The following is a 12,084-nucleotide window of genomic DNA, read 5'->3' on the forward strand; positions in this document are numbered from 1 at the left end:
TTGTACATAGGGTTCCCTTAAATAAGTTTTCATCTCCTTAAAAGTGCCCTTATTGACACCAATGACAGGCGATATATAACCATTCTTTAGTGTAAATATATATGCGTTTATAATCTAAAGTCCGAACACAAATACATCTGTTGTTTCATCGCATAATAACCTTTAAACGGAGACAAATGTGTTTATTTTAAAAATTTTTATTCCAGGTTGTTATTGGGTGCCTTCCTTTTGAATGTTTGCATTATATTATGTCGATTTTTTTGACTTATTCTCTTTAATGCATCTGACAGCTCCATCATAAAAAAAATAGCACTTTGCTATAATTATTGGTATTGTCAATTATCATCATCATTGAATATAGACCCACAATTTCTATATTTTCCGAAGGCTACGCCCTGCCAGCCCCAAGTCAAAGTAAACTCAATTATTAGAATTTTATGTTTGTTTTCTTTTACTGTATTAGAATGATACTGTTAGTCTTGCCACATTGCATATAATAAAACGTTTTAAAAAAAATATGTATTATACTATGAATTACATCCTTCTAACGATTTTAAGGATCATTCATAGGTATTCTCAATCTTTAATTACATTTTCCAGCAAATGTCGGAACAAATAGGATATATATAATGCTAATTTCAGAATTTGGCATTTTTCATTCATAAAAGAGCATCAGGGCCACTTTGTAAAGCAATTAAATAATTAAAATATTTTCAAGCCACAAGCCCCAAACCCGATGCTTGAAGAATTATCATTGTGGCTAGTTGAATCGGATGGTTTATAAAGTACTCCTATAAGATAAATTTATATTTATCTTGATGCTAAATGTTTTTAAAAATATAAAATTGCAATTTACATGTAAAATATTCAGAAAAAAATAACAAATTATCGCATTATTTTCATTGATTTCTTATTATAAATGATAATTTATTAATATGCTATATAATAGAAATAGATTGATCCTCTTGTTTTATATCAATTTTAGAAAGCGAATTATTGCAAATTTTATAGCAGGCGAGTAACCAAATGGGAGAGGGAATATTATTTTAAGCTAGTAAAAAATTTCCCCACCAGCACACCTCAAAATTTATTTTATATAATATAAATTATTAGAAATTTCAACTCTTAATTAAGAATTTGAATCTTAATTTGATAAAAAAAATGTATACAATATATCACTACAAGAAAAAATTTGAAAGAAAAATTAATAAAAGTTAATAAATTTTTAAATAACGACTTATAATTCAAAATTTTTAGAAAAGAGAATTTTATAAGTGAAAAGTCAAAATTATTATTATAAAAATCTAATATAGCCAAAGACCCTACAATAAGTAGACCTAAAAATCCTAAATAAAATTTATGAGGAAAACCTACCTAATAGTGCCCCCCCCCCACCCTAACAAAATCCTTAATACGCCTATGTTATTAGGTGATAATAATTTATTATAAATGATATTCAGAATATACGATTAAATGACCCATTTAAAATATAAATTAAAAGTCAATTTTTTACTTGTAAATTATTTAAGTTAATATTTATGCTTCACAAAACCCTGATCTTTGTCAAAAAATTTTATTCCCCGGACCCCTGTTTTTTTTGTCTAAAGATTCATATCACTGATATTTTCTCTTAAAAGTGAGTCAAAAAAATTCTTTTTAAGTATATTAAAGTAGCAATCGTCGTAGTTGTAGCAAATTACATTTTTTTTAAAGTATAATTATGATATCTAGCTGGATCGCAAGTCTGAAAATAAAAAAACGCTATTTATTTAATTTTCAACAGTTTAATAAACTCCCTTTTTCTTGTTCATATTCAATTGAAATATCATATAAAATGTGGAAATTGAATATTTTTTTTAAAGAAAGTTTATTTTTGGCTATTTCGTATTTAAAAATGATTAATCTTTTTTTCTTCTCTGGGACGATGGCGTTTTTTAATTTTTTTTTATAAACTTAAGAGTGCAATATGCGTAATTTTAGTATAAAGATTCAAATAATTCATAAATTCATGACCAAATTATCTGAAATTTATATAGGATCTTTAAATCTAAAAAACGCGTTCAATAGATGATTTTTACTCTTCGACAAATTATTTAGAAGTGTAAAAAATTTAATTTTTTTCGGTGTTCAGACTATTTTTAGATTATGTACGTTGACCTGTAACATATTTTATTATACTAATATCTACTATTTCTTAGGAGGAGCTACCTCGAATATAGAAGTTACTTTTCAACATTGACTATAAGCATTAAGGCAATGTCCAGCTCCTCTCATTACTAAACAATTTTTAAAAATGACCCGATTAAGATTATAGCCAAGATAATATTATCTAAACCTGGAGATTTGTCAAATAGAGGTTTTCAATCCTTTCGGCCATCTATGAAAAAATCTCCAGACTTACATAATATTATTTCGGCTAAAATATTAAACAGACCCGAATCGGGCATTTTAACAACACCTTCTTAATTATAGGCCATTATCTTTAAATCGAAACAACAACACCGTTAGCGTAATTTTACTCCAAATTAATTTTATATAATCATTCGACATTGAGGCGCGTTATAAATTACATATGAATATTGCTAATTATTAACAAATCCTTCCTTTTCTTATAATGTTTTAAAATATGGATCTCGATTCGGCATAAGTTTCAAAAGGTATCAGATAATCTAATGGATCCATCAATAACTGCTGACTAGTTCCAATATTGGACAATAATTTTAATGACGCATTTTTCCCATCTATTATTGCATTTTTAATCTCGTTAACGATGTGGTCATAAGCTTTGGTCATGGCATCCTTAGACAAACCGTCCTTGATTTCAGGTCGAACCAATATAATTTTTGCGAGTTCCTCCTCGCCTAAATCAATTTCTCGAGCGCGTAATGAGTGTTTCGGATCGGACGAAAAAAATATTGTTTTGAAGGCGTTTTCGACTTTGAGCTTTTCGTCGGCGTCTCGTGTAAGTAGAGTTGATATTAAAATACCTAATTTTATTTTTAATAAGAAGATTGGATCAGGGTTTGTAACCGGAAACAGAACCAGTAAAATTTCCAGGAACCCGAACTGGATCCAATCAAAAACAAGGGTTTTACAACTTAAAATTTTCAAAAAATAATTATTCAAATTAGATTTATTTTGTGGTTAAAAGACCTCGAGGAAGGCCCAAGATTACGCGGATAAAGGTGATAGCGGGGAATATGAGAAAAATACATCTTTCAAATAGTGATGTTCAGGATCGATAAAAATGGAGAGGGAAAATTAGAAGGGAAACTGGCTTAGCTGGGTAAACCTGGAAATAGCCAATAAACGGAGAAGAAGAAGAAATCATTTACGAACAATTTATTTAAATAAACTGAATATTCCTTAATTCATAATATTCTGAAATTTGTATTATATTTAATTTGTATTATTGGTTTGAGAAGTTTATAACACAAGATATTTTGGCCCTAACATAGATTAAATATATAAATTTTCAAAAAATAAAATCCTTCTCAGGTGAAAATTCATAGTTAAAAAAAAATATAAGATATTTAATCTTTTAAAATATAAATTTAATAATATTACTGACCATTTTTCTTCAAACCATCTTTAATCAGTGCCAAATTTTTTGGTTCTATGAAGGACAAAGGAGGAGAGAAGAGGCCCTCAATGGGATCCATAGAATTCACGTCTAGTATTATCGCGTTAAATTTCTCAGCGGAATCCGTATTTCCTAAATTCTTCAAATAATCTAATCCATCACAAACGTGTACTTCCATTTTACTATTTTTATCGCTATTATCTAAATTATCATGAAGAAAAAAAACAAATGTGTTACAATTAAATAATTTTAAAAGATCCATATTAAACCCAGAGTTTAGCGCAGGAATCAGAACCGATAAAACCGGGTAAAATCTTAGAATAGGCAGAGCCGCGATAAGACTCTTAACGACCCGAAGCGAAAATTAATTGGGTGACCATTTTAAACGCCCCCCCCCTCCTCCTATTTATCTAGGCTTAAAAAAAATATATAAGATAACGAAATTAAGTTTGTCATTTTTAAAATACTCGTGAATAAACAGCTTAAAAAATAAATCAAGTAAATAATTATGCACAATAAAATTATTAAAATAATTTGTAATAAAATGAACTGATATAGGTAATATTTAGGCATAAATTTTATAAATTTTTTTTAAAAAAAACATACAATTCCCTTTTAAAATGCATAAGAAATAAAAATTTGGAGAGCCTCTAAAAAAATAGTCTAGGGGTCAAAAAACCTAAGTAAAACGCTTCTATTTTAAAATTTTAAGAGTTTAAAATCAATACCATCTGGAACCCTTAGAACCAGATTAAATATTACTAGATTGGCGATTAACTCGTCAAATGCATTTAAAAGTGTCCCTAAATGGGAGTCAGTTGTAGTGCCATTTTGTGGTTTGCGTGTCAATTAAATAACATCAATGTGCATTCATATGACGATAAATAGATCCATTAGTCAATAGCAAACCACAAAATGGTGCTATAGCTGACTCCTATGTATGGACGTTTTTAATTAATGAATCGCCAATCTTATAACTGAAATCATTAGCTCTTTTTATAACCTTCAAGCGACCTTTTTGATTTTTTACTGATATAATAAAATATATCATCAACGCCTAAATTATCCGTCCATTCTTATTATTCTATTTATTTAAGAAATTAATTGAAAAAATTTAAAGACAAAGTCAAGGGTGACCTAATATTTTTGAAGCACAGGAATGGTATACGTGTAATATGATTAGTGTAAACACTAGTGTTTGTTAAAGTAACTAGTTACATTTAGGCGTAAAAATAACTAAGTTTTTAGAATGTAACTTGAAAAGTAGCTAATTACTTTTCAAAATATGTTAAATAATATAATATCTCATTTATAATCATTGTTTGAATTTCCCATATGTAAAAGGGTGTTTATTAAAAATAATATCGCACTTACATAAAGGGCTCCTAGTAAAATTTTTATTTTTTCGTATAGCTGGGGAAACTTATTTTTGAAGAAAAGCAAGTAAAAAAAATTATTCAGCTTAAATTTTTATGAAAAATAAATATTATATTTGTGTTATTTTATTTATACATTTTTTCAGATATTATATTATATTTTTTTTATGCAAATATTTATGTTATATAATTTTTTTAAATGGAATTATTTTTGTGTTTTAATTATTTTTTTTTATTTAAATTGCTTGGAATAACTTGTAATTTTATTTATATAATAATAATTTTTTAATAAAAATAATAGGTTATAAAGATTTTTTATAATGCACGCAATGTATGTAACCAGTTATTTTTGAAATAGCATAGGCGTAGCCATAGGGGGCAAGGGGAAATTCCCCCCTCCTTCAGAAATTTATCACTTTTTTGTGAATATCATTTTAAGCTAATAAAAAAATATTCCCCTTAGTTCTCCCCCCACTCCCTGACCCCCTAAAATGTATGCATATATCTTATACAATAATTTGAAAGAAAGAATGTTAAAGTTGATATTTTTTTAAACTAAAACTATTCATCATAATTTATACATTTTTGGAAAAAAGCATTTATATATAAAAAGTGAACCAAAAGTGTTTTTAAAGAAATGGAATATAAGCCAAAGATAATTCTTTAGACAAAAATGAAATATATTATAATTATAATAATAGATCCATAAAATTACTAAATAACATAATATATCAAATATAACTTTTTATAAAGTGAGTAATTTTAATTTATTTATCTTAAAAGTAAAATATTTTTACAAAACTATTGATAAAATTAAAACATAAATTAAATAAAAAGTTAAAGCACAATACAAACAGTGGAATATTATATGTCGTAGATTTACAGTATATCTAATTTTATCAATTATCATATGACAATTTACCAATATAGAGAATTATATATTTTACAGAAAACTATAAAATATTGATAAGAACATCAGAAAATATCTTTTTTTATTTAAATTAAATAGATGGCGTTAATAATCGAATGCAAATTGTTGCTATATTTATTATCAAGAGCTTTGATTAGTAAAATTTGTTAAAATATAAACTGTAATATATTCTCTAACTGTCAAATATGTCTGTAAAAATGGAATTTTACCTAGTATTTTGTAACCAATTCTACATAATAGAGGAATATCAACTATATGTCTACTTACTTTTTATAAATAAATTTCTTATTTATTTGGAATAAATTATTACCATGCTTTTATATTAATGTATATATAAGTAATTTATTATATTTTATATAAACTAATAAAAATATATTTCATATAAACTAATAAAAATATATTGCATATTTGTTCCAAGCTTATTTTTTTTTATTAAAATTAACCTCCTATCTTGTAATATGACAATATATAGACTAAGTACCCCCCTTAGGAAAATCCTGGCTACGCCTATGTGAAATAGTAACGGTAATTCGTTACCCTTTTAAGAGCTTAATTAGTGAAAATTTTAGTTACTGTTCAAAAGTAAAGCTTAATAACACTATTAAATACAATATTATCTGTGTCATTATGAATTTGGATAATGTATATAAACGAATAATGAATAAGGTTATAATTAATATTTAGATCTTTGTTTGGCCGTAACTCTGATATGCAATTAGCATTTTTCATGGCTTCCAGAGCATTATCTTAATATTCCAAATTCTGACTTAATTGATTAGTCCTCGGGCAGAAGATCATGCCAATTAGTTTATAAATAAAAAAAAGTAAACTCGTTTATCATCATTAAATAAGATAAAATATAAACGACAGCATTATTACCATAAATTTCGTTAAAGCCAAACAAACGATGGGCTACTTCCGATACCTTTAGATCCACTTCACAAATCTGGATATTCATATCGGGTAAGCAGTGGAACATGAAATTCGGTAAAATGCCTCCTCCTAAATATATAAAATTTAGATAGGGCACGAATTATAATAATATCTAATATATTAACTTGGAACCTGAACAAATATATAAACCGGAAACCAGAAGAACCCTTTTTTTAAATTGATAGAAATCGGAATCCATCTTAAAATTTCTAAAACCCGGTTTAGCAGAATCTCTTAACTCCACTAAACAATTATATATTCATAATGAATTATTATATTTAAATATTAATTATTTCTTAATTACCCAAACCGATTATCAACACCCTATACAACCCCTCGCTTTTTTCAGGTTTATTGGAATCATGATCATCGTAGATATCGAAGTGATAATCCAAAGCTAACGCCGTAATCATAGCCTTATGATTCTCGAAGGTTAGCGGAAGGTATACGTTTGGCTCCATCGTGTTATCGTCGAGTTGTATTTCGGATTGTATCAAGGAAGGCGAGTTAAGAAAATAAAGTCTCCTGTACCAGGTGTCGGATAGCTTAATGTCCTCGACAGAATATTGACAATTATTGTGGGATGTCAACCCCTTTTCGATCACTTTGCGTTCTAACGAATCGGAACCGAGCGAGAGAAATGGAATCTTTTATTAATAAAAGGCATAGCATAAGTATAGATTTTAATATTTATTTATAAAAAAATGAGTTATGATTTTATCCAGAAAATTTAAAAAAGTATCTGAATATAAATTTACTTCAAAATTATCAATAGGATTGTGCCGATATTTAATATCGGATGGGCACCTATATTTAGCGGCTTCAAAAATATTGGATAGTGCCGATCTTTTTTATAAACCCGATCCGATTTTGAAAAATTCAATCTCATATTTTTTGAGTCATGTATAGGCGTATCATCGCCTTCGTAAGAAAATTATTCTTGGACTTTCACTCTACGAAGAAGAAATCCTGTTCTTATTATCTTAATTCCAATTTCTGCGCAAGATCTTTCACTGAGTCAAGAGAATTCTGAAAACCGTTTACCTTAAATTGATCTAAATAAATCTTGCTCACTTTCTATAAGCGTAATGGTAATTCAATATTGTTACTTTGCATGACCTTACTTACTAAATTCACTTGGGTTAATATATCAAAACTAGATGACAAGAGTTACCAAAAATGAAAATTGTTTTAATTCTTTGGCCAATGAAATGGTTTCTGTGCAGCATTTAAGATAAAAGGGTCTGAAACTATCAATTAAATACTTAATGGTCGAATATAAATCTTAACTAAAATAATAACTAATCAAGATTAAAGTAATTTAAAGTGTAACCACCTGAAAAGTATATTGTATTAAACGAAGACTATAGTGCAAATTTTTTAATTTTAAAATAGACTAAACAGAATATCTAAAAAGTGCCTCATAGCTATTACAGCTACAAAAATAAGGTCTTAATGCCTTAACGAGAAAATCAAATATTTATTCAAATAGTCAGTTAAAGAAATTTTTTTTTTTAAAAAAAAAAATAAATTTAATTATATTTTTTACTTACCGATTATCTTGTTTTTTTGCCAATAGAAAATTTAATTAAATTGTTTTTAACGATTATTTATGAATAAAAAAAAGAAAATTTCATTTAAAAAATCAAATTTCTTAACTAAAAAATAATTGAAGTTTTTTTTTACTAAAATATAAATCAAATTTTTCGTTATAATACATATGGCTAAGCATGCTAAACTCTTTTTGTTGGAAATATACTTGGATATTTTACAAGAATAATATCTTGTAGTATTTACAAAAAATTCTTATTTTTCAAGAGGCTAAAAATAATTGAGCAAAATTATAAAATTTGGCGGCCCCTAAAATTGTCTAATTTCTAAGGGCTGGGGGAGGGCTACCCCGTTAGCCACTCCCCCGTTTGGATGGCCCTGTCTCTAAAGGCCATTTAAATCTAATATGACTTTGATAAAAATCGTAATATAAAGATGAGTTCAGAAATATCAACAATTTTGGTGATCCATCATGTTGAGCGTAATCGATATTTCTAAAAATTTCTAGCTAAGGGCCTGATTAGAAGTCAAAAATGACTTACAAAATCCCTCAAAAATATAATATTAAATAAAGGAATTTAGTCTTTTTCCTAGAAATATTTTTTTGTCCGAGATATTTTTGTTTTGATTTATTAACAACTACAATATATTATAAACATTTAAAGTATGTTTTTAAGCGAAAAATATAGTGTACCACTTCATTGGGCCCGAGATCGTCAGGCCTGTAATCGTTGATGGCGGGTGACAGTTCTGACTTTATGGCCTCGAATTCCTTGTAATCGTGATTTCTATTGAGATGTATTACAATGAGCCTTTTAAACCCGGATGATTTAGCCAGTGCCAGTCTACCTTTAACCGTATTGAAAAGCCATTCACCTTCCCTTGATTTAAAAAAAAACACAATATCATTCATTCATTCATTAAAAATAAAGATTAATAAAATTTATCTTACCCCCTCCTCTCCCCCAAGGCCGAAAGTTGATTTACTTTTGGTTAGGAATAGTGTATTAATATATGATTGTCCAAAATGATTTCCAAAATAAATAAATAAGTAATGGCCTTTGCCACACCGAAACTAATTATTTATAGGATATGAAAACCAGAAAATAAATAAGGAATTATAAACTATGTAAGTAACCGATTTTTTAACGGATCGGATTGCGCCGATTATTCGTAATTTTTAGAATTATCGGTATTGGCCGATATCGTTAAATAGTCCGATCTGATATAAGGCGCAGTATAAAATATTATTTTATGATAAAAATTGCTAATATTTAATCATCAAAATTCTTAAACAAAATAAATATATGGCTAAAAAAAATTTATATTAATATAATACATTTTTCTTTATGTTTTTATTTATTTTTATTATATTGATAAATATATTTGGTTTATTCTATTCCTTTGTTCATTTCCAAACAAGACTTTTTTTTAATCAAATCATTTCTTTTGCAAGCTGTAAACGATTTTTTAAATTGATCAATACTTTCAATTATAAGCAATAAAAGTGGCCAATACCAAAAAATGAAATTTTTTAGGCTACATTAATGAGCTATTATATTTAATTTTATCATAAATATACCGTCCAAGAGGAACTATAAATGCAGCAAATTTATGATTATCATCATCAATTACATTTTCTGTGGGACATTTTACCAAGAAAAATCTGTAACGAGGAAATGCATCCTTTTCATCAGTATACAGATCAAATTTGATATCGTTATTGTGGTTTATGGATAATCTTTTAATATTATTGTGTTAAAATAATAATCAAAATTTATTATATATATATTATTATATTAAAAATTAATAGTAAATAATGAATACTTTTCAAAGTGATCCTTTTTCATCATACTATAGATAGATTGTTTATATTTGATCCATTTCAGAATTTGTTCATAAGTTTCAAATTGAATTATTTCTTTTGTATTATCAATTTTAGTATTTTCATATTTATCAAAGGCTTCAAATGTGGTTTTATTATCAGTTTCTGAAAGTTGTTTCATAAAAAATGAGAAAATAAAAATAGGAAAGAGTTCATCCTTTTTTTCGATGCAAAACACTTTAAGTATACTAATATGAATATATTTATTTTTGTCAGGTTTAATATTAAAGAAATAAGATCGAATCATATCTAATATATGACCCTGTGCCAAAGAAACACAAATATATCGTCCAAATTTATTTAGAGATTGCTCTTCAATTTTAAATTGCTTGCCATAAGTATCAAGAGGAACTTTGAATAAAACTCTACAAATTTCACTCCACATTTTTGACAAGGTTTTATAGGTTTTCGATGATGCATTATTTGCTAAAGCATCAAGAGTTCCTTTATCAAAAACAACATTAAAATCATTTTCAGCAAATTTCATCTAAAATATGTTAAATATACTTTGTAAAAAGTATTTGATTATTTAATTACATTTAACACATCCATATTAATAAAATCCATATCATATCCTAGTTTTTTGTTTTTTTCTGAGCAAGATTTAATCACCTTTTTACTTGAATCAATATTAATAATATTAACATATCCTTCTTTATAAAGAGAATTGCTTAAATTAGAGTTCCCGCATCCGATTATTAAAATTTTGTCTGTTTTAACAATGCAATCAAATAGAATATTAGAAAAATCCTTATAATCTGCATACCTAAAAATGTATAAGACTACAATTAGTTTTTATTCTTACCATTCAAAATTTTTATCTCCTAAATTTTCAAAAAATTTATCCCAGAATTTAGTTTTAGAAAAATCAGAAGTATGTTTTGGTAGTGAAATCATATCTAACTTCAAATTTTAGTACCCAACCTTAAGAGGTACACAACACATGTTTCAATCAAAATGACATAATATGTCGGTATATTTTTTTAAAAATCTTTATTAAAGACAAATTATAAATTTAAAGTCAATTTTGTTATTTTATAATAATCGTGTATATAAATAATTCAATATTTTGGACATAACAATGTTCTTCTTGAATTTAAGTCAACCCAGCGGTAGAGAAAACTCTTTCACAAAGTTCGCTAGTTTCTGGAGCACAAATTTTTTTTAGATAACGTGAAAAGATTAGGAAGTTTGATTCGCTTCTCTTTCAAAAAATTGAGGACATCCACATATTGTGAATGGCTTTTTATGGAAAAATTATGGCAATTGTTATAAATTACTTAAAGTGGAATCATAATTTGTATCTGTTGTTGAATCTTTTGTTGCTAATTTTGTCAAATATTTTTAATTTAATATTTATCTTGACTCTCATTCACTAAATTTACTTCCCCCATATCATTCAATCTATATATTTATGATATTTTATAATAACTCCCGACGCTGTATATTATCGTCTATTATAAACAAACATTGACACGTTTTCAAATTTTAAATATTGGGTCTAGAAGAGGACCTAACACATGGATTATTTATGAAATATAAAATATTTAAATAAATGAACATACTTATATATAATTACTTATAGATCACAAACTGGAATTGGTAAGGTTTTTTTTAAAATCATATTTTCCTTTAAGTAAAGGATTTCTGAGCTACCATTATCATTCACGATTAAATTTATTATAATTTAACTTCTAAAAAGTAATGCCAATTCACGCTAGGCCTTTTTGTGCATACAGAAATTAAACTGTTTTTTAGATTTTGAAAGAAAAGCTAATATAGTTCTCTTATTAGATCTGATTAACAGTTTGAGATAGTGTTTCAA

The 12,084-nt window shown here is 26.7% G+C and overlaps 1 protein-coding gene across 1 annotated transcript; it reads right to left on the bottom strand.

Moving 5' to 3' along the window:
* Nucleotides 1-2,525: 2,525 nt before the first annotated feature.
* Nucleotides 2,526-11,167, bottom strand: LOC135931551 (eEF1A lysine and N-terminal methyltransferase-like). The gene is made up of 9 exons (XM_065468755.1): nucleotides 11,065-11,167; nucleotides 10,797-11,025; nucleotides 10,202-10,746; nucleotides 9,957-10,115; nucleotides 9,069-9,255; nucleotides 7,128-7,470; nucleotides 6,770-6,892; nucleotides 3,572-3,784; nucleotides 2,526-2,987 (listed from the first exon to the last, which is right to left on the bottom strand). Exons 1-9 carry the CDS (start codon nucleotides 11,154-11,156, stop codon nucleotides 2,620-2,622), a joined length of 2,259 nt encoding a protein of 752 aa, XP_065324827.1. The 5' UTR covers nucleotides 11,157-11,167; the 3' UTR covers nucleotides 2,526-2,619.
* Nucleotides 11,168-12,084: the final 917 nt, after the last annotated feature.

Source organism: Gordionus sp. m RMFG-2023, chromosome 1, assembly GCF_954871325.1.
Source record: "Gordionus sp. m RMFG-2023 chromosome 1, tfGorSpeb1-WG-v2, whole genome shotgun sequence".
NCBI lineage: Eukaryota > Metazoa > Nematomorpha > Gordioida > Chordodea > Parachordodidae > Gordionus > Gordionus sp. m RMFG-2023.

What these genes read in the sequence shown, in the direction of transcription:
- LOC135931551 (XM_065468755.1), bottom strand. Translation starts at nt 11,156, where the DNA reads ATGATTTCACTACCAAAACATACTTCTGATTTTTCTAAAACTAAATTC. An exon ending in TTAATATGGATGTGTTAAAT is followed by an intron (nt 10,747 to 10,796) that starts GTAATTAAATAA and finishes AACATATTTTAG; the next exon opens with ATGAAATTTGCTGAAAATGA. An exon ending in ATCTCGGGCCCAATGAAGTG is followed by an intron (nt 7,471 to 9,068) that starts GTACACTATATT and finishes TATTAATAAAAG; the next exon opens with ATTCCATTTCTCTCGCTCGG.